We start from the raw sequence: 23,060 nt of genomic DNA, 5'->3' as shown, positions 1-23,060 counted from the left end.
ATCACAGCTTCATGTTCTGGCTGCAGCTGGGGAAATGATTTCAGAGCCTGCTGGCATGGAGCCATTTTTTTTTCTTCAGCAATTTCCCTGTTGGTAGTTGTTAAAGGAAGTGGCAAGCGCTGGCTGGGATCAGTACTAGCAGGGAGACTGGGTGATGCGGAGGCTGGATTCCACGGGCCGCAGGGTCCCCGAATAAGGTCTCGCTGGTGGCGTGTTTTGAACTGAAGATGCAGGCGGGTCCGGTAAGGGGTTTTTGTGGTGGCCCCGACTAGGCAGGTTTCTCTTTCCCCTTTCCTCTGTCCGTGCATTCCCATGTGTAAAGTCAGGCTTTCTCTTGGGGATGGGGAAGAAAGCTGCCTGACCTCTGCCACCATCTTGGTTTCCCATTGGCTGGGAGTGGCTCTGGCTCTGTGGGCCCCGGGATGTAGGCCTTGTGGAGCCGGAGGCTGTGTAAGATTAGACCAGAAGAGTGAACAGGTATTTGGTTCCCGGGTTCAGCTTTAATAGACATGAATCCTGCCACCCTCGCGCCTAGCGTCTCCTCACATCCCTCTTCCCGTCCCCACCCTCTCTCTTTGGGAGCCAGAGGCCCTGCCATGCTGACAGCCTGGCTCTTTGGCATCTGGGAGCCTCCTCGGAATGCAGCACACACCCTCACCCAGCCACATGCAGGGATTCAGGCCAACAATCAGCCCCACTGGCCTGGGGCTGCCGCCATACTGAGGAATTGAGATCTTGGGCGCTGATCTCAGTACCAGCCCAGTGCGGCTGGGAGGTAGAGGCCTGGGTGGTAGACTGCCATGTGGGCATCACCCAACCAGTCGGGAGAAGACCTAAAGTCGGGATATGGGAGGAAGAGGGCAAACTACAAGGCAGCATTTTATAGATACCATCCTCTTTAATCCTTATACCTTGGGTGGGGGGTGGGGGCCGCGGGAGAAACACTATGATCCCCTCTTTATAGCTGAGCAAACCGAGGCTCAGAGATGTTGAGTGACATGTTAGCATCACACAGCAAGCCGATAGGCAGGTCAGGATTCAAACTCAACGTTCTTGTGACTCCAAATCCAGGCTTCCTTCCCCTGACAGATTTTGTCATCTGACGTCTTACCCAGAATAGCTCAGCCTGGGGCTATTGTATGTAGTTGTGTAATTGAATTGATCTTTATTTCTTCCAATCTTCCTCCCTCTCCCCTCCCCCTCCTGCTCCCCCACCCTCTCCCTCTCTCTCAATCTTTTTCTTTCTTTTCTTTTCTCCTGCCTTTCTCCCCTCCCCCATTTTTCCTTTCTCTTCCTCCCTCCCTCTATCCTTCCTCCTTTCCTCAATCCCTTCCTTCTTTCTTTCCTTTCCATCCATTTATTCTACATCCAGTGATCACTTACCTTGTGCCAGGTACCCAGATTAATTACCACAGGGGATTCATTGATGAGCAGAGTGCAGTCTGCCCCGGAGGGCTTACAGGGTGGTGGGATGTACACGTCTCCAAGTAACCACGGGGCAAAGCAGACTGACGGGTCCGAGGGAGGAAAGGATGAAACGTGGTGGGGGGGGTGTGGACGGGCGGGGGGGGGGGACAGGACGACGACACAGAGCTGAGGGCGTGCTCACGTTTTCTCCTATTTGTCCAATCATGTGTTCGCCCAGTGAACGTGCACTTACCTCCTGTTGTGTGCCAGGTGCTGCTCTAGGCATTGCCTGTGAGTTCCTGTCCTTACAGGACTTGCAGACATCACTCTCTCCCATTGATGAAGTGATTTATTTTTCTGATCGTGAACCAAAGTGCCCTCTTTTAAGCTTTGAGTGAGGAGGTGCGCCTTGTTCCTAGAAATCTGAAAAATCATGAGATGACTGCTCTGCTTAGCCCGCACTGGTTGGCATTTTTGAACGGTGGCCCATCTCCTCGATCCTTTCAATTTCTGGGCTGCCAAGCCTAGCAAAAACTGACGAGACCGAAAGTCCCATGTGGGCAGGGACCTGGCTGTCTTGTTCACTGCTCTAGCGCCAGTGCCTGGCATGTAATAGGTGTTCTTGTTGAATGACTGAATCTAAATAAGATTATCCAAAGAGTTTTGGTCTCTTAGGTCTCAGGAACTCTCTCATCTGAGCTAGTGAAGGTTGAATTGCAAGGGTCTCTGGGGAGGATTTTGGGGACTGCCGATGGCCTGCTGTAGCCTGGGGTTCCTGAGCTGCCTCTGGTTTCCACTGGCAACGGGCTGGACTTGAGCAAGACTGTGTGCCTGTAGCCTCCTCTGGGGCCACTAGCTCCTGGGCTGTCAGCTGTCCACCTTCTCCAGGGACTGCCTCAAAGGCAAAATTGCTCTAGAACAGATCTGCCCAGCTAGATATTGGGAAATTCTTGTGTCAACACCACACTGTTTTAATTATCTTAAAGCAAAAAGTCTCTTCTCTCATTACTCTTCTTTTTTTAAAAAAAATCAGCGTATAAAATTTCAGTGGTCCTTGCTTCCAGCTATATGCCTTTGGGCAGGCAGCAAGATTAGAAAGCAAGATCGCTTAAGAGGGTGACCTCTGGAATTAGACAGCCCAGACCCTGCTGTTGGGAGGCAGACATAAGCTTAACTCTGCCACTTGCCAATGATGTGACCTTGGATAAGTCCCTTACCTCTCTTAGCCTGTTAACTCATCTGTCAGCTGCTCTAGCTAGAAACTGAGGAGTCATTTCTGATTCCTTCTGCTTCCTCCACCTCGACATTCAGTTGACTAGCAAATCCCACCAGCTCTATTTCCAAATATATATCCCCAATCCATCTATGTTTTTTTTCACCGCTGCCACCTCCCTAGTCCTAGCTACTGCATGGACTTGTGCAGTAGTACCTACATCACTCTTTGTATCACTCTTGCCCTTCCCTCCATTTCATTGTTCATGAGCCAAGAGTGATTCTTCTTAAAACCCCAGTCCAACCACCTCACTTTCCTGAGTACAGTCCTTCACTGGTGTCTTGTTGCACTCAACATACAATCCAGACTCCTCACCATTACCTTCAAGGCTCTGGAGTATTCGGTATCTGCCTCCTTCTGTGTCGCCTCCTGCCCCTCCTCACTCTTCCCCTCATGTTAGGACAGGTCAGATTGTTTCCTGTCATAGCCCAGGGCCTTTGTGTGTTCTGTTTCCTCTGCCTGGAAATCTCTATACTCTCATGGCTAGCACCTTCTCGTCCTCTGACAGGAGCTTAAGAGTCAGCTTTCCAGAGAAGCCATCCTGTCTAAAATTAGATGCCCCCCCGCCCCCGCCGCCGCCCCCCAGCCATACCCACCACTTTGTCTCAGTATGCTGTTTCCTTTTAGCACTTATTCACAAATCTCAATTACGTATTTTAGTTACTTTTGAATTTGTTTTTTATTGTTTCCTAATAGGATATAAGCTCCCTAAGGAAAGAGACTATATTTTTTGTTCACTGCTGTATCCCCTGTGCTGAGTAAGATGCCTGGCCCACCCTTGCTATTCAGTAGCTGTCTATTGATTGGATGGATGGATGGATGGGTGGATAAATAGGTAGAGGATGACATGGTACCAGGGCACTTAGTAAGCACTTACTAAGTAAAAGCTATTATGTTCTCCTACTTCTAGTTAGAACTCTTCTGTAGCAAGTTCCAATATAAACCGGCTTAAAGAAAACAGGCTTTTATCAGCTTAGGTAATAAAAGTCCAGGGAAGTGTGGATGCAGGGGCTCAGATGATGCTATTAGAGCTCACTTCTCGGACAGGCCCACTCCACATGGCAGTCATGAAGGGCACAAGCAGCTAAGCTTCACTTTCTTTCAGCATAGTAGTGGTGTTTCCTATTGAGAGCTTCTTACCCTAGAACTGTAGCTGAAAAATCCCAAAGAAGGCTCTGATTGGCTTGGCTTTGGTCATGTGCTCATATCAGAACCAATCACAGAGCTAACAAGACAGAGAACTCCAGTTGGCCCAAACTAGGTCATAGGTTCAGCCCTTTGGCAGAAAGGTGGCGAGCCTGAAGGGTCAGGGCCACCTACACTTGGGAATTGGGTCTTGGAGGAAAGAGAGCCCCGCTGACAGAAGAAGGACGCACAGACACACACTCTCACTCTCTTAGATAACAATAACTGTTGCTACTGTAGCTCCCCATCCCCCACCCTCACCAGGGGCTCTCCATGGGGATGGGTCACCTTGCTTTCCCCTGGGGGGGACCTTGCGGTGACCATTGTGCCCGCCTTTCCCAACAGTGAGCAGAACTCCTCTGTCTGTGTAGGAGGCAAAGGGCCTCAGGCTCAGAGGTGGTTCGTCAAAGGCCCAGACCCTGGCAGGGGTTCTGCAGAGATCATGTTTCTAGGATATAATAGGTGAGTCTATTCTTCAGTTTTTGTTTTTAATAACACTTCTTGTTTTCTTCACTATGATGTAATAAATATTTATTTTAGAAAGTATAGAAAAGCAAAGAAAATAGGTCATCTGTAATCCTGCACAGAGGTAATGATTGCTTCTTGGCTTTTCAGGGTGTTTTTTTTTTTTTTTTTCCTTAATATCCAGTAATTTATATGTATGTTCCTTTTCAAAATGTGAAAAGTATAGAAATTAAAGAAAACAATACTACTGTTTATTGATGGTTTACCTCATAATCTTACTACTAAGAGGAAATGATGGAAACATTGTGGTGCATTTCCTTCCAGTTGGCCTTTGTTGGTTGATTTTTCTTTTCTTTTTCTTCTTTTTTAAATGTCATTTATTCGTGAATTTATGCTGTGATTCTTTAGTGAGTGTTCCCAATGTGCCTGGGACTGAGCTGTGAGCTTTACGTGGAGCATCTCGTTCAGTCCTCCCGATAACCTTCTGGGGAGATGTCTTACTCCATTCCATTCTGGCTGCTGTAACAGAAATACCGTAGAATGGGCTAGGTAGCTTAAAAACAACAGAAATTTATTTCTCACCATTCTGGCAACTGAGAAAGAAGTCCAAGATCAAGGTGCCAGCAGATTCAGTGTCTGGTGAAGATCCACTTCCTGGTTCATAGATGACCGTCTTTCTGCTGTCTCTTAACATGGCGGAAGGGACTGAGCAGCTCTCTGGTGTCTCTTTTATAATCAGGGCACTAATCCCATCCTAACGGCTCCACACTCATGACATCCCAAAGTCCCCACTAATATCATTACATTAGGATTAGGTTTCAACGTACTAATTTTGGGGAGAACACAAGTGTTTAGTCTGCAGCAGGAGGCAATGCTTTTATCCCCAGTATAGGATAGAGATAGAGAAACTGACAGTGTCACTTACCCGAGGTCACCTAGATGGTAAGTGGGGGAGCCAGGATTCATACCCAGGAAGTCTGGCTCCAAAGTTGGGGTCACAACACACACACTTTAAATTCGCATGGATGGGACCATGTTGTATATTCCCTCTGTGATGCCTGAGCATCTTTTTAAAAATTTCATTGAAAGTAACATTTTCTAAAGCTAATTACAAGTGTTCATTGTAGGAAAATTTGAAAATGTAGAAAAGCTCAAAAAAGAAAATAACACCCCTCCACACAACCCCACCGGCCACTGCTAGCCAGCCATATAACTTTGTACATTTCTTTTCTCCAACTACACATAGTCAAGTTCACTGTTTCTGGTATACAGTTCTATGAGTTTTTGTTTTTTAAGTATATATTTTTAAATTTATTTATTTTATTTTTGGCTGCGTTGGGTCTTTGTTGCTGCACGCGGGCTTTCTCTAGTCGCAGAGAGCGGGGGCTGCTCTTCGTTGTGGTGCGTGGGCCTCTCATTGCAGTGGCTTCTCTTATTGCGGAGCACGGGCTCTAGGCACGCGGGCTCAGTAGTTGTGGCTCGCGGGCTTCAGTAGTTGTGGCTCGCGGGCTCAGTAGTTGTGGCGCACGGGCTTAGTTGCTCCGCGGCATGTGGGATCTTCCCGGACCAGGGCCCGAACCCGTGTCCCCTGCATTGGCAGGCAGATTCCCAACCACTGTGCAGCCAGTGAAGTCCCTTCTATGTGTTTTGATAGCTGGTAGTTTGTACGGCTCTTCCTTTGGGTGTCTAAACCACCCAGCCCCAAATCTGTGAGAGCAGCAGGGGCGTTGGAAGCAGTTGGAGTTTATGCGGGGGTGGGGTTTCCCCAGATGATTCACCGGGAGGAGGGAGATGATCGCGCTCCTCGTTGACTCAGGTCAGACGCTTTGGAGGGGGGCAGTGAGGCAGGGAACACCTCTCTGTCTGCAGCCTGGTATCCCAGATACCCTGGGTGCCTGGCCCCCTGCCCCACACCCGGCCCCCTGCAGCGAGGCCTGCTGGAGCCTCCGTGTCTTACACCCAGCACCTGCTCCGGGAGGTATGTGCTGACTCCCCAGCTCCCCGGCACAGACTATTTTTGGCTGCAGTGACTGTTCACTACAGTCATGAAAACAGAAACTCCTCTCCCTACCTCCTTCCCTGGGACACTGCACCAGGGACCGGGGCAGCCAGGGACCCTGGGCTCGGTCCCCTCGTCATGCATTGCCTGTGGAGCTGGGTGATGGCCAAGGCTACAAGGAGCACAGGGACCCCCCCACCCGTGGTGCTGCGCGAAGCACAAAGCCTGGGCCAGCGCGGGCTGGAGGGTTGCGAGGTAGGCACTGGGGGCTGGGATCAGGTGGCCTTTGCATGAGAGCCTGGAAGGAGTGTGTTTGGCTGGGCTCTGGGTCCTTGCTTTGCTGTCTATAGAACACATCTGGAGAAATCAGCATATTGGGGTAGCACATGCCTTCCACTTCATTATTTCATTCCCTTTCTTTTTTGCAGTTAGGTGGCTGGTGGGGACCCGTCGGAATCTTACTGAAATAGATCTTCCCCTTCTAGTGAATGGTTTTGGGCCCGTTCGTGCTTTTGGTCTGAACAGGGCACACACTTGTTTTGAGCCTACTTCTTCTGCCAGGAGCTTAAGAAACCAGCGTTGTATGGGCAGGCCCAGCCCTGTCTCAGTGCTTCTGGTCAACCAGATAAGGGGGGCCAAGCCCTAAAGAGGCTATGAGTGCTAGCTTTGGAGGTACATGGACCAGGGTCCAATCTAGCCTCCATCGCTCACTTGCTGTGTCTTAGGTGAGTAACCTAATCTCTCTGAACCTCAATTCCCTTAGCAACTAAGCAGTTGTGCCCAGGCCACTTCACAAATGGCCGTAGTACCAGGAGTTGTTAATTTATGATTAGATTGGCTGTGAAAAGAGGAAGCATGTCAAGAAGCTGAGTGAGAATCAATGTGCCACAGCCCCGGGTGGGTCTTAACGCCCAGCTCAGAACCTGGGTGTTTGGGTGTAGCTGGTGATGTGCGATTTGCTTCTTCTTTACAAAAATAAGAAAGATGTGTCACTGAAGTGGGCATGGGTCGGGGTGGGCAAGAACATGGAGCCAAGGATTTCTGCCCACCCACCATCTTTTGAGTCACCAAGACATTAGGGACTTGCCAGGCTCCAGGTGAGGCCATGAGCCCAGGACCCCACTGCTTCCAGATTCCAGAGGGCTCTGGACCCATGAGGTGAGCACATGGCATGGTGTCCCTTAGGCCAGCACCTTTGCAAAAGATCCTCAGGGCAGACCTCAGGGAAGTCTTCTCTTTGGCTCACCTCTTAGAGCAGCTCAGAAAACCTGTAAAGGAATGACACCTTTACATCTGGGTAAGGAATGCCCACTGTGGAAAATGGCGACTCTCCCAGGGGTCGGTACATCCTGGTGTTGGTCCCCGGTGTTGGTCAAGGTCACCAGGGTCTTGGTCCTGGTGCTTTTGCTCTGGGTGACCCAGGCAGGTCCCCTCCCCTCTCTGGGCCTCGGTTTCCTCCTTTGTAAAATGAGTGTTGGACTAGAATGTCTCTAAGGGTCCTTTGAATTCTGCCATTGACCTTGGCAGAGAAAGGGTTTTTCTCCTTCTTTCTTCACCAGCCTCATGAATACCCATTGGCCCCTTCATACCCTCAGCCCCTGGTGGCTCTGGCGATGGCCTCCTTGGCTTGAGTCCTGGCTCCATTGCTGCTATGGGGCAGGAGTTGTTTACAGGGTTTCTGGAAAACTACAGAGAGGGGCTGCCTCCCTCCAGGGTCTCCCGAGAGATCTCAGTCTCCCGCTTAGCCATTGTGGGACAGCTCTGAAACAATGGGCCCCAGTCCTCAGCCAAGTAGCCTGCCTCTCAGGTGTCCAGCTCTGGGCTCATGTCCCGCAGCCTGGCTCATCCCCCCTCCCCGCCCTGGACAGACAGACTGATAAACAGCCCCAAAGGACAGACAGTGTGCTGAACACTGGGACGTGCCCCTCTGGTGGAGGGGTCTGTGATTTGTCTCCTGGCCCTGCAGGAGGGCCCACCAGACCACCGCTGGGGCCAGGCATGTGCCAGGGCCCTGAGCGAAGTCGCTGTGCCCTGAGGCCCGTTTGCCAGTCTGGGTGCTCTGCCGTGGGGCCGGGCAGGGCACCCTGACTGGCTGCACTCAGAGCTCTCATGCTGCAGATGCGGAGGAGACAGAGTAGACTTTCTGGGAATCCTCACTTGACTGGTATGTTTGTCCAGGGGAGAACTGGAAGCGGGAGACAGCAACAAAGCCGGCCGCAGACGTGGTCACACCTGAGAGCCCCTGTTTATTTCTGTCGGTGCCTTTACCCCCAGGAGAGCTGGGGAGGTGCATTTCAAACCAGACCCTGCTCCCTGCACCCTCTGCAGAGGATCACTGGGCATCCCAGTTCGCCAGGGCTGTCGTCCTGGGCAGTTCCTCACAGCTCTCCCGCTTCCCGTCTCAAAAGTGTCCCCGCTGGGATGGCCCATTGCACGCTCACCACCGCCCTCCAGAGGCCCTCCTCTTCACCCAGCTGCCGGCCCACTGCCACCCTGCTCAGTCCGTCTACTGTATCAACAAGGGACGCCACGAGGGCCTGCAGGTCTGGGGAAGCTGCTGCCCTGGAGCAGGGCTGAGGTGGTGACAGGCCCCTGACCCCTCCAGCTTCCCCCGCTCTGGCCCCTCCGCACTGCCCTGCTCGTACGGGGAGGGACTCCCCACCTGCCTGTTCCCTAGAAGCCAAGTGTCACCCAAGGGCTAGTGTAGCTCTTTGGCTGCCGTCAAACCCTCCCCCTTCCTACCCGGACCCCAGTCTTACGTTTGAATGTTCTCTTGTTTGTTTGTTTTAGAGTATTCCATTTTTGGTTTGAGTTTTACTGTGGAGTCTAGTGGAGAGTCTAGTGGGTTCTTTCCCACAGTGAGCAAGCATCCTGGGGGTAGAGAACCCCCTGCTACAGAAGCCCACCCATCTCCTCTGTCCATTTTGGGAGTAGCGTGTATTGGGGGAAGCACACAGCTCCACACCTAGGGGGTGTGTGTGTGTGTCTGGTGTGTGTGTTTCTCTAATCCTGGTCATCTGGCCATTTTCAAACAGCATCCAGGAGGAGCAGTTTTGGAAATGTGTGTTGATGACACAGAGAAAGGTGACAAAACATAGGCTGCCTAGATGGCAGATATGGGCCTGCCTTGCCTCTCCACTGTGTTCCCCTTCTGCTGATTGTGTGCTGGGATTGGATGGGGAGAAGACACGTCAGCACGGGGGGAGGCAGGAAGGAAGGAGCAGTGAGACCCAGGGCCACCAGGGGATGGAGCCCAACATAGTTAACGTGTGTTTGTTGAGTGGCTGAATGACCCACGAGGTCAGGGGTTGCTAAATTACAGCCTGTGGGCCAAATCCAGCCCACCACTGGTTTTTACACAGCCTTTCGAACTAAAAAATGGTTTTCACATTTTCAACTGGTAGGAAAAACAAAACAAAGCAAAACAAGGCTATTTCGTGACATGTGAAAATTACATGAAATTCAAGGTTCTGCGTGCATACTTAACGGTTTTATTGGCACATAGCCACAACCATTTGTTTCTATATTGTCTATGGCTGTTTTGGTGCCCTGATGGCAGAATTGAGTCGTTGTGACAGAGACCATATGGCCTGCAAAGCTGAAAATACTCACTCTCTGGCCTGTTCAGAAAAAGTGTGCCAATTTCTGCACTAGGTACCTCGGGATTTATGGGAGGAAGAATGGGACCTGGGAGGCAGCCACAAGACAGGCTTTCCCGGAGGGTGGGCCCAGCCCCCTGGGGTGATGGTGGTGGCTGTGGTGAGAGCAGATGCCGCCAGAAGCTGGAGACCTGGTCCCAGGCAGAGTTGGAGAGCACCCGCCTCCTCCAGAGGGCAGGAGGGGGGCTGAGGGGGCCTGGCAGGCCCGCTGAGGGGATTGAAAAGGAATGTAGAGAGAAGACCCACTGGGAGGCCTCCTGCAGCTGCTTTTAACCCCACAGCTGGAGCGCACCCCAGCTGGGCATAGGAGTAGGGCACAGCGTGGAGTCTGGAAAGCCAGATGTGACCTATGATGCCAGGTAGACTCTGGCCTGGGAAAAAGATCTCACTTTATAGAGCAAAGAAGTGGGCACCAGTGCAGGCAGAGCCAGCTGGCTGTGAAGAGGCAGAGGTGGCCATGCCTCAGCCTCATCAATCAGGCTGTGTGGCCTTGAGCAAGTTACCCACCCTCTCTGAGCCTTATCATCCATCTCAGGCTGTTATGAGGACTGCATGTGCTGACCTCTACAGTTCATCTAACAGAGTGCCTGGTACCCAGGAGATGAGTAATAAATGCTCATCACTCACCCTTTCTTGATCCCCTTCTCCTGCATCCCTCCACCTCCGCACCTCTTTCTGAGGCTTTTAAGCCCAGACGTACTAATGCGTAGGCCAGAGACAGCCACTCCCTGAAGGGTCCACCAGGTTCCCCGCTCTGTGAGCCCCTACCCTGCCTAGGAGGGAGGGAGGCACCAGTGTACAGGAGAGCATATCTCCTGGGACATCTATGAGCTTGAGCTAGGCTAGGGTTGGGTTGAAGGGGTGTGGGCCTCATGAGAGGACAGGTCTGCCTTCTGACCCTTTCTGCCATGGGCTACTTTAGCCAGACTTAAGGCCCTGCAGCCTTTTTGCCCGCATGGTCCTCACCCCCAGAAATTTTGATTTGATTGGTCAGAGGCAGGGCCTGGGCATCAGGATCATTTTTTAAAGCCTCCCAGGTAATTCCAGGGTGCCACCAGGGTCAAGAGCCACTGATCTGATCTAGCCAAACCCACTCATTTTATAAATGATGAAACTGAAGCCCAGAGAAGGGGCAGGAACTGGCCCAAGGTCAAGAGGGTTCCAAGGACCAAATCTGATCCTTCTTTTGCTGTACTGGTCAGCTAGCTGGGAGGTGGTAGAGAGAAGCCCTCCCGGAAGGGGCTGACTTCTCCCAGGAGGGGCTTTTTCTCATTTTCTAGGGCTGGGATAGTGACTAGGTCCAGAACTGGTCCACAGACAAAGCCAGTATCCCCAAGCTGTCCGCTGATCTCCATGGAAACCCCAGGAGGCGCCTGACCCAGGCCCCTACTGCCTTAGCCCCTCCTGTGCCTCCCAGAATATCCAACTATTATTATCCAAGTCTCACCCGTCCCTCTCCCTCAGTGCCAGCGGTGGTGCTCCACTGGTCCTGCCCTCTAATTATTATCAGAAAGAATAACATAATGTCACCTGCCGGAGACTTAAGTTGTGGCTCGAGGGAACGGGCAGAGGCGGGGAGCCAGTGTGCCCTGTCCTGTGGCCCCGCTGCCCGCCTCCACGCTCACATGCTGACCCGAGGCTGGGTGGACCCAGAGCATCTCCCGTAGCAGGCTGGGCAGCCATGTCTTCCCTTCCTGGTTTCCAGTTCACATTTTCTTCTTTAGACAGAGAAGGCAGGAAGGAACCTCCGTCAGGTTCTCCTTTGCCAACTGGAGGCATGGGGGCTCCCGGCCTGGGCTGCCATAGGAACCCCTAGCTATTCTGCCTCTTCTGTCCTAGCCCTCCCACTGAGCTCTGGCCACAGAGGGGTGTACAGGGTCCCATGTCACCATCCACACGGTTCTGGGGGTCCACCTCTGACCTCTCTGGTGGGACCAGTTCCCAGGCAAGCATCTGTGGGGAAGGATCCTGGCCCTTGAATTACGCCCCAGCCAGGGAAGCTGGCGGACACCTCTGCTCATGCACCAGAAATCCAGGTTCGGCCGATGGACCTTGCGTGCTGGCCGCACTGATTGAGACAGTTACTGCCGTGACTGATCCGTGCTGTGCTCTAGGACTAGACAGAATGCTAGATGGAGACACCAAGTGTGGGCTTGCGTCTCTGTCTTCCTTCAGCCCAGGCCTTCACCCGAGTTCCGTCCTGAGCTACCACAGGTTCTTGTGGCACGCGGTCCACACACAGGCTGTGAAGCCCGTGGTATTTCCACGGCCCGCCTGACCGGCCACAGCTAGGGGGACGGCCTTCAGTGTCAGCCAGCACAGGTTGCTAAGTATAGACTCCAGGCAGCCCCGTGGCTGCTGGTAAGTCCTGGGACACCATTTGATACCCAGCCTGGCGTGTGACACCAGTTGCCGTCAGCAGCTGGGGTGGGTGGGGAAGGGCGCAGCGTGTTTGGCCCAGCCCGTCCCCACCTTTTGCTGCAGAGAACAGAAGCAGTAGTTTTGTGATCACAGATTGGGAGTCATCTCCACGCTCCACTGGTCCTGCCCTCTAATTATTATCAGAAAGAGTAACATAATGTCACCTGCCGGAGACGTAAGTTGTGGCTCGAGGGAACGGGCAGAGGCGGGGAGCCAGTGTGCCCTGTCCTGTGGCCCCGCTGCCTGCCTCCACGCTCATATGCTGACCCGAGGCTGGGTGGACCCAGAGCATCTCCCGTAGCAGGCTGGGCAGCCATGTCTTCCCTTCCTGGTTTCCAGTTCACATTTTCTTCTTTAGACAGAAGCTGGGGTGGGGTGGGCAATAATTCTCCTTGAAGCAGTGTGGACGCTCAGCCTTGGTCCCATCTCCAGAATTCCAGGGTTTGGACGCCTGGCTTTGGGACAACTTGGCATCTTCGTGTGACTCCAGGCAGGTGGAGGCCCTCCCACAGCCTTGGGGCCTCTCAGACCTGAGAGCATTTCAAGGCGGCTTCGCCTGCTGGGTTGTCGACAGGCCCGTGAGTTCACCATCAGCAGGCGGTGGGGCTCATTCCCTAATTTGCTTTCTTTTTTAAAAAAATATTTATTTATTTGGCTGCATCAGATCTTCTTTGCGGCATGTGGGATCTTTATTGCAGCGCTCGTTGTGGGTGCATGGGCTTCTCTCTAGTTGTGGCATGCAGGTTTTCTCTTCTCTAGTTGTGGCCCGTGGGCTCCAGGGCGCATGGGCTCTGTAGTTTGCGGCACCTGGGCTCTCTCGTTGAGGCGCTCGGGCTCAGTAGTTGTGGCGCACGGGCTTAGTTGCCCCAAGGCATGTGGGATCTTAGTTCCCCGACCAGGGATCGAACCCGCGTACCCTGCATTGGAAGGTGGATTCTTTACCTCTGGACCACCAGGGACCAGGGAAGTCCCCCTAACTTGCTTTAGGTTTAGAGATTATCCAGAACAATTGTACCTGAATTACTGTGGTCTGAAATAACTTCCTAAGTCCGACTTGGCTGTGCCTGTGACTGGGAGGGGGAGAATCCATCCACGTGTGAGGTCTGGTGGAGTTCACAGGAGGGGAGGGAAAGCAGTCCCTGCTGCCTTATTCCCATGGGGTGGACTGATCCCTGAAGTCTCAGGGGAGTGAGAGAAATTTGCCAGCTCATTCGAAGCTGTAAGGAAATACCTTTTTTTTCCTTTTTTTTAAAAAAGGGAATGGATTTGAACATATTCTTTCTCTTTGCTTGCTAAAGACAAAGGACTTCCATTTTACAGTATATGTATATGTATATATATATAGTTTTTCCAGAAAGCAGGTAGAAATTAATTCCTTTAATTCACTTTGAAAAAAATCATTTTCCCCAAGATAGCTGCTGCATCCCAAGGCTTTGCCCAAGTTCACGAGCGACAGTGGGGAACAGTTGGAGGAGCTTTGGGACCCAGCACACCGGGGTTTCAGTTGTGGCCTCGCCATTTATTAAGTTGCACTGCGTGAGGTCACTGAGCCTCAATAAAATGGGCTTAACAGCATCTCCTTGCTGAATTTTGAGTGGAGACAGTATACAAAGCCCTGAACGTATTGTAAAGCACTAGCAAATAGTTTGTAATAATAAATGTAGTTATTATGCTTGAGAAACTGAAACTTGGTGTGGGCAGGGAGGAGAGGAATATAAAAGAAAAAAAAATCTGAATTTGCATTGTAGTTAGATTGGGGATTGGGTTCCTAGGCTTGTCTTTGTCGACATCAATCCACCTCCACCCCCAAATCAAGCAGATACTAGAATCTCCACTTTCCGGAGAACTGCTGAGTCATCACAGCCTTGGGGAAATGCACAAGTGTGGGTGAGAACTGAGGGCACCCCAGGGAAAGGTGGAAGGTTGTTTTGTGAAGGTCAACATCACTTCCATTTGCTCTCCCCTGACAATATTGCCAAATAGCTTTTCATAGTGAAATGAGGGCAAAAGATGTCAAAATTGCATTTCAGTGAAGAGTGTTATTGAAGACAATAGAGGAAGACACATTGATTGAACAAAAGCTTCTGCCGTGGGACCATTATCTAATCAGCTTGCTCTCTGTGCTGTTCTTATCAATGGTTTCCCGTTCTCATTTTATCGTCTGGAAGGATTTCTGACAACCAGGGGTTTGTCCAAACCAATGATGAGCTTCTTGGTGCTTTGGGGTATCTGTTTATTTCTAATTTTTGGTGTGAGTCATTCTAAACAGCCATGAGATTCTTTCCCACAACCCTGGAGATTGAAGAATATACATACAAGACACAAAGGTGGGGAGAGGGGACACGGCCAGACACCAGGGGCCACATGCCAGGCCTCAGATGTGGCCCCACCCCCCAGGCGTCACAAAGCCCCCAAACCATTGCCCTAATGACTCATAGCCGGTACCTTCATCAGGTTCAGTTTTGACACTTGAGTTTAAGATTTATAGCACCATGGATTGACTGACCGTAACATTGCTCTCGTAAAATTAGGCACAGCTTGCTAATAAAATCAGTGAAAATCAGCTTAGATCAAAAACTTCAAGCTTATATGAATCATTTGATGTGGGATGTTTGGCCTTCCCTGTTACAGAAAATCTGGAAACTCTAGAAAGGGGACAACACCCGCCCCCCCCACCCCGCCCCCACAAGCTCACCACTGGTCCCGTAGCTCTTTGAGCTTTCCCTCTGCTGGGCCATATCTTATTGCATTGCAATAACTTATTTTCATGTCAGTCACTCCACAAGCCACTTGAGGCCAGGGACGTGTCCCATTGTTCTGAGCTCCAGGCTCCGTATCACATGAGGCTCAGAGTAATCAGAGCCGGAGGGGTTTCCCCACTCCTTGATGTGTGGAAAGAGCATACGCTTTGGAGTTAGGCCTTGACTCAGATTCGCTCTCTGTATTCATTTTCTTTGCTGTGTAACAAATTACCACGAACTTAGCTGCTTAAACCATCCATCATATGTTAGCTCACAATCCTGCAGGAGGAAGACTGGATGGAGAGGTCCCCACGGGCTCGGCCAGCTTCCCTGCTTAGCATCCTGCCCGGCCAAAGTCGGGGTGTCAGCCAGGCTGGCCTCTTACCTGGAAGCTTTGGGAAGAAGTCACATCCAAGTGCGTTCAGGTCTTTGACAGAATCCACTTCCTTGTGGCCTCAGGCCTGAGGTTCCCTTCTTGCTGGTCAGCCAGGGGCCACTCTGTCTCCTTGAGGCCACCTCGTTCCTTCTGTGTGGCGCCTCCATCCTCAGAGTCTGCACCAGTCCTTTCCATGCTTCGGGCATCTCACTTAATGTCCGCTACCTTGAAACCTTGGAAGGGTCCGACTGAGAATCAGATAAAGCCGGGTAGTAAGGACCTACACAGTGCTTGGCGAGGGTTAATTCTTTGTAATCCTTCTCTCCATAAGCCAGTTTTATTTGAAACCTATTTTGTCTGATTCAGAGACAGCAAAATTGTAAAGGGCTATCTTTATCTGAAGTACTTGTCATTCTAAAAAGTCGTGGTGATTCATCATTCTCCTGTGTAGAAGAATAAATAAAAGAGACGAGAAGGGAACGCGCTCTCATCGGAACTTTTCTGGTATTTTTCTTCCTTTCCCCCCAACCCCAAGTTTTGGCATCTCTGCTTCAGCTGCTGTCTCAGAGCGCTGGGGGCGGGGGCCAGGGTTGACTGCTGGTGTCCTCAGACAAGTGGTGGCTCCGGGTCAGAGGCCAGCCCGCCAGCAGCTGGCCCCTGCCACTCAGCGGGAGGCTGGCCCCGGCTGGGAGGAGGATGCCTGCTCACCCGGCTCTCCACCTGTCCTGTGCTTCCTCAGGAGATCCTCTGCGAGCTCACGCTGGATGCCCTGCTGGACATGAACGAGGCTAAGGTGAAGGAGACGCTGCGGCGCTGCGGGGCCAGTGCCGAGGAGTGTGGCCGCCTGCAGTACGCCCTCACCTGCCTGCGGAAGGTGACAGGCCTGGGTAGGTAGGACCAGCCCCATTGTCTCCCTCTCCCTCTCCCTTGGCCTGGACACTGGACTTCTCTCCCAGGCTTGGCCTGGTTCCCTGGGTGCCAGGGCTTTTGCTGGGATGGATGACGGGGTGGGGCCAATGTGATCAGGGTTTCTGGGCCAGCTTGGAACGGCCAGGGTCCATGCTCAGAAAGCGTGTGATGGACCTGACCTGAGGCAGAGGGCTCTCCCTGAGACAGAAGGCTCCCAGATCCCAACTGGGCTGGCCAGTATGAAGCTTTAGCCATTGTTAGGAACCCTGGGCTGGTCTGCTGGGCAGGGCTGCGTGATTTGCTCCCTGTGGAGCACCTCTGTCGGGCTCTGTGACTCTAATGCAGTTTCCTGCAGTCCAGCCCCCTCCCTACCCTCTCCCTGCCCTCTCCCTCCCCTCCCCCTCCCCTCTCCATCCCCGCCGGCCAGCCGGCTGGGCTGTGTGCTCAGAAGGCACACGCTGGTGTGGGCTCAGCCTGAACCAAGCCTGAGGAGAGAAACTGTACCTCGTTTCAGCTGTGAGTGTGGACATGGCTGCCTCAGGCGAAGTGTATAATCCTGGCATTATGAATAATGTTCCTCGGGAATTATTTGCAGGCTTTCTAAATCTTGCCCTGGAAACAGCTTCAAATGCCCTTACTTAACGCTCCCAATACCACCCAGATAAGCCTTTAAAATGAGCCTAATGAATGGAATTTGCTCCATTTTTTAATGCGCTGAGCCACTTGTCTTATCTCTGGCTGCCTGAAGCTTAAGGAAGGCGCTGAGGTTTATATTCTACTTGATTTTTTTTTCCCAGAGAGGACTGTGCTTAATTTCTTCCCTGGCCCCATTGTACCAAGTCTTCCTCTGAACACAGAGCCCAGAGCTTCACTCAGTTTGGAAAACCTCAACACATCTGGCCTCTGGCAAGTGCCATGGAATAAACAGGACAGGGACATGGTTAGCAGTCTTGTCCCCACATTTTACAGAGAAGGAGACTGAGCCCAGAGAGGGTAAGGGGCTTAACCAAGGACACACAGCGGTGGGTGGCAGAACTGTGATTTGAGCCTCAGCCTTTGCCACCTGTGCACATTTCACTGTCTTTTTTCTTTATGTCAAGAGAAAAGATATTTCTGATGGATTAATTTAGCCATTGCTGTCAGTCACCTTCAGACAACAGTCAGAAAAAAAAAAGAAAAAAAAGTACTTGCCACCCAAGCTGGGAATCTGGGGGATCTTGTCAGCCCTCCCGCTCTATGACTGCATTGTAAACAGTTGTAGAGGAGCCAGCCATTGGGTGGTGGTGACCCCCGTGTGTTAAGGCTGCTGTCTGTCCATCCTGGGTGCCAAGATAGGAAGATCATTAATTTACGAAGCACTTCTTATGTGCCGGGCACTTGACACACATGTGGCAACATCCTTTTAAGAGGTGGTGGTGAGCTCCTTTTGTAGCTAAAGCATCTGAGCACTGGAGGCCCTGGATGAGTTGTCTGGGGTCCCGCACCTGACACGTGGCAGAGCTGGGCTTTGCACCCAGTTTTCTTCCTCAGAGGGTGCTTTTTCCACTATGTCCCCGAGGAGGTCCTGGGCAGAGAGTCTATTCCAGGTGCTTCTTTCTCATTCCATCTTGGCTTGTGATACCCCTACATCCCCAAGAGGGACCTGCCACCCCCCAGTCCAGGACACAGGCAGGCAGATGGGTCTGCCCAGCAGTGGCTGCACTTCGAGTGTACCTGCTGGGGGCTGGGTGGGTACCTGTGATCACCCTGTCTCTCAGGTCATGCAGTCAGAGTCTTCATGGCACCCGGCAGGGCCAGGTGAGAGCAGTCTGGCTGCAGTAAAGATAGACTGTGGAATTCGACTGCCTGGGCCTAGCACTCTGCTCAGCCACTTAGAACCCACGGGACCCTGGCCAGTTACTTAACCTCGCTGTGCCTCATTCTCCTTATGAGTAAAATGGACATAACAACAACACTTCCTCTCATAGAATTGTTGTGAGGATTAAATGAGTTAAGGATAAGTACTTAGTCTAGAGCCTGGTGCATATTAGATGCTCTTTTCAGTATTAGGCCTGTGGGGTCATGGAAAATGGGGATGTCTCTGGTCTTAAGAAAGGTGATGAAGGATGTTTCTTTATGCCAGTGGCTGGTGAACAGGAGAAGATCGTGCTTGCTGATACTCTCCGTCCTTCATCCATGGCAGCCATCACTAATCAATCCCTGAGCTCTTCCTACTTAGTGACTCCAGAGTCATTCTCAAGCAGCCACTGCCAGTTGACTGGTGTTGGCATGCACAACAAGAGCCATTTGCCATCCCTGAGCTGGCTCAAAGCAATGGTGATTAAATAGACAATTTGAAGAATTGAGGGCTTGTTTCCTTTGGTGGCAGACTTGCCCATGGATCCATGGAACTCATTCTTTCATCCCCTCAACAAGAGTGTGTTCAGTGCCTCCTATAGGCCAGTTTATAAATTAAAGTGTAGGTCTTGGCCACAGTTCTAAAGGAGCAAGCATAAAGGAATACACAGACTAACTCATTCTCCAAGTTGATCCATGAATAGAAAGTCACCATGCAGTGAGGTAGGAGGAAGGGCGTTTGAGGAGGGGATGGAATGGACAAACCCTAAGAATTGCAAAGGATAATCCCTCTCCACCATCTCTAATAGATGGCTCTGTGGGCTAGGCTTGACCACCTCTGATGATAGAGAGCTCATTACCCCTCCGAAGGCTGTGCCGTTACAGGTTGTTCAGCATCGGTAGCCTTGGGGGAGGAGGCCCAGTGCTGTGGTTGAGATCGAGAGCTCGGTTCCCATCCACTGCTTATTTAACTGTGTGACCTTGGCAGTGTACACAGCCTCTCTGAATCTCAGCAACCTCACCATGCTGGGCAGATTTAGGAAGACAGCGTACAACTCGCAAAGTAGAAGGATTACAGGGTGAAAGTTCATTTTGCCTTGAGTCAAAATCTGCCCTCCTGTACTTTTCAGTCATTGATAAATATGAGGAGGGAGGTGTCTTCTTCCCCACAACAGAGTGTCTGTAGACGGGGGTCCTTTCTTCCTGCCCCTACCCCTTTACTATCTCCCCATTTCCTGTAAGGTCAAACCTCAAGCCCTTGGCAAGACATACAAGGCCCCTCCGGAGCTGGCCCCAGGTGGGCTGACCCTCTAACTTCATCTCTTGCCTCTCCCTGGCTTGTCCTGACCTCTCAAATCATGTGGGACTCAGAGTCGTTGCCGGAAAGTGCTGTGTGCTCCCTGCCTTTGCATGCACTGTTCCCTCTGCCTGGTACACCTTCTCCACTTCTTCCCTTGCTGGCCCAGCCCAGTTGCTACCTCCGCTGGGAAGCTCCCTGACCCCCAAGCTATTTAGGGTCCTCCTCCTCTGTACCCTCTCAGTCCCCATGCGTCTCTGCGTCAGCACACAGCACGCCGTGTTAAGTGTCCATCACTCTTACTGGACTCCTCAGGCACCACGGATGTGTCTTTTTTTAATGCCTTGACACCCGGCATATACTCGAATGAATGGACAGGCCGTGTCATTGAGTTGGAACCCCTAGAGCCTCAAGGCCTCAGGGGCCTCAGGCAGAGAGTCACCACGAGGACAGCCAAAAGTCACTCACAGGCTCCTCTCAAAAGGAAGTGGCTGTTGATCTCTTTCTAGCTGGATCTCTTTTCTAACAAATTCCCAGGGCAATTTGCTGTCGGAAGGTCGGTGCAGCCTCTTTTCCCGATGATTGAATTTTCTTGGAGGGGAGTTATCCCTTCACACAGCCCAGCTTCCCTTCCCTAACTCTTAGAGGTCAGTCACCGCTTCCCTCTCTGAGGTCACCCACTTTGGGGGTGGGTTTCCTCGCCCGCTCCCCACAGACCTGCCAGCAGGAGCCCTGCGCATTCCCCCTCTGGTCCTCATTTTCCTCTCTGTAAACTGGGGACAGTGATATCTACGCTGGTGCCCCTGCAGTCAGCCAGATAGTGTGGAGGAGAGTGTGTGTGCACCAGTGGCCTTAAACAGGTGAAGGCTGGCAGTTGGAGCCTCCGCTAAGGAACTGTGCTCCTGGGCCCTGGCCACCTCACCTGTGAATCCCTCCAGCCCCAACCATCTGTGACTCGACTTCTTGGCCCGCAGGCGGGGAGCACAAAGAAGACTCGGGCTGGAGTCCGTCGGACGCCCGACGGGAAAGTGGCTCCGGGCCTCCCGCGGACACCCTCTCGTCAGCTAGCCTGCCCTGGCCCCCAGGGAGCTCCCTGCTGGGCAGAGTGGGCATCGGTGCCCAGGGCCCACGCTCCGTCTCCGTGTCCGCTCTGCCCACCTCGGACTCCCCAAACCCCGGCCCTGGCGAGGGCCTCGCAGACCCCTGTATCTCCCTGCACACCAGTGGCCGGCTGACGCCCCGCGCGCTGCCCAGCTTCGTCACTCCGCCGACCACGCCCCAGCTCCGACGGCACACCAAGCTGAAGCCGCCCAGGACGCCGCCCCCGCCCAGCCGCAAGGTCTTCCAGCTGCTGCCCAGCTTCCCCACGCTCACCCGGAGCAAGTCCCACGAGTCTCAGCTGGGGAACCGCATCGACGAGGTCTCCCCGATGAGGTAAGAGTTCCTGCCAGGCAGGTGCTGAGTTTGCCGTCTACTGAAAGTTCTGACTACGGTCATCTCATTGTAAAGGTAACACAGGTTCGATTTAAAACGGACAAAATCAGCCCACATAGAAGCTGCAACATGAAAAGTGGAAGATGCTCCCATCTCTCAGTCCGTTCCCCAGACTACCTTATCAGTTTGGGCCGAATCCTACTAGATTTCTTTTTGAACACACACACACACACACACGCGCAAAATGATACCATGTGTCAGCCAGGTTAGATTGGGTTACGCTGCAATAACAAATACCCCCAGATCTTTGGGTCTTAAAATAACAAAGATTTATTTCTTGGTCATGCTGCCTGTCTATCACGGTCAGCCTCATTTCAGATTCCAGGCTGGAACATTGTCTAGAACATCCCACTGTGGCAGAGGAAAAAAGAACTTTAGATGTTACAACTGAGTAATTAAATGCTCTTTCCTGAAAGTTCCACTCACCATTTACGGCCCTACCCAAACAATGGCACCAAGAAATGTCATCCTCCCACGTGTGCAGAGGGGGAATTAGAATATCATGCTGAAACCACTAATGATTATCAAATACTATGTACTCTGTTCTATACCCTATTTTTTTCAACTTACCTTTATTTCTGAGAACTTCATGTCAGTACATCTTGAAATACCTTACTCTCTTATTTATTTATAAAAAATTTTTAATCTGTTTATTTTATAGGTAGTAACAGTCACATAGTCCAGTATCCAAAAGTTTTGTAGCTTGCGTAGAGCTTTGTAGAGTATAAAGTCACCCCCTACCATTTTTCCTTTTCCTTTCAGGAGCCAACCAGGTTATCAGTTTTGTATATATCTATAATTATTCAAACTACCTCATCTTTTTAACTTTTTTTTTACCTCTTTCCAGTGTATAGTTTAACTAATTCCTCCCCTCTTGATGGACATTTAGGTCTTTGTCCTTTTGCTATTACAAAAATCGCCCTTGTCAATATACCCTTGTGGACAGGGCAGAAGGGAAGGAGGGAGTTTTCTTTGGGTGCCTCTTACCTTCTTGTACTTCTGAGGGTTGGAGACCTGGCCCCTCTCCTGACATGGTCTTTTTTGGTCTTGCGTGGGCTTGTTCCGCCATCCCAGTGCAGGCTATCTTGGGTCCCTTATGGGATGGACCCTGGACATCTCTGATGGTTTTGAGTGTATGTCACCCAAGGAGAGAAATCTACCTGTGACCTACCTGCCACTCTCGATCAGGCTGTCCGGCTGGGGCCTGGATCCTCCCTCCTCCCCCCACCCCCACCAAAAGGGCTGAGCCTTCCTCCCCCTCTGGATCTTCTTCTCTCAGGAAGCACAGTGATAATGACCATGTGGGCACATGGACGTGGGTCCATCAGAGGGCATCTCAGTGGGCAAAACCCAGTGCATCTCTTTCCTCATTTTTTTTCCTTAAAAGAGCATTAGGAGGGCTCTGGTCTCATCCCCAGCTCTGGGTGGAGAACAGAGCCTCGGGCAGATGACACCACTTCCTCAGAGCCTACCGTTGGTGAGCTGGGCCTTGGGCCCTGAGATTCTGAGTCAGGTCCCCACAAAGCCACCAAAACTGGCACTGACATGGGTGCTCAGGCCCCCCTGCTGCCCTCGATGAGCCCTGAGTGTGGACTGAGTGGCCGGGTTCCCAGCTCTCTTCGTCCCTGGGACAGCAGCGACCCCGGGAGGCATCGCTCTGGGCACGTCCTGGCCTGGCCCTGCTTGGGGGCTGCCTCTCTGCTCTTACAACTGTCCTCCTCACCTCCTGCCCCAGCCACTTCCTCTCTGGCTGCCTGAGCCCCCCTCCTGCCTGGGCCGAGCACCACTCCTCCCAGGGCTCTGGGCAGGGCTCCCACACCTACAGGCACGTGACCTTGGGAGACTGTGAGCCTGTTTCCTCAGCTGTGAAATGGAGTGAACTCTAATTACCATGCAGGTGGCTGGCGAGGCTTAGAAAAGCTAATGTATTAAAGTGCAGGGTGTAGCTCCATTGTCCACTGGTGGGGGGCCGGGGGAGCTACCTCTAGCCCTTCTCAT

The 23,060-nt window shown here is 52.0% G+C and overlaps 1 protein-coding gene across 1 annotated transcript in view; it reads left to right on the top strand.

Annotated features, from left to right (window-relative positions):
* The window catches only part of KSR1 (kinase suppressor of ras 1), a 148,097-nt gene that overhangs the window by 90,376 nt on the left and 34,661 nt on the right, over positions 1–23,060 (top strand). Inside the window, exons 3-4 of the mRNA XM_061176849.1 lie at positions 16,266–16,413; positions 20,543–21,002. Of these exons, the coding sequence (XP_061032832.1) occupies positions 16,266–16,413; positions 20,543–21,002 (608 nt within the window). The remainder of the gene's footprint in view (positions 1–16,265; positions 16,414–20,542; positions 21,003–23,060) is intronic.

Source organism: Eubalaena glacialis, chromosome 19 (assembly GCF_028564815.1).
Source record: "Eubalaena glacialis isolate mEubGla1 chromosome 19, mEubGla1.1.hap2.+ XY, whole genome shotgun sequence".
Lineage (NCBI taxonomy): Eukaryota > Metazoa > Chordata > Mammalia > Artiodactyla > Balaenidae > Eubalaena > Eubalaena glacialis.
The sequence above is the reverse complement of the archived record's forward strand: the minus strand, read 5'-3'. Positions and strand labels throughout refer to the sequence as shown.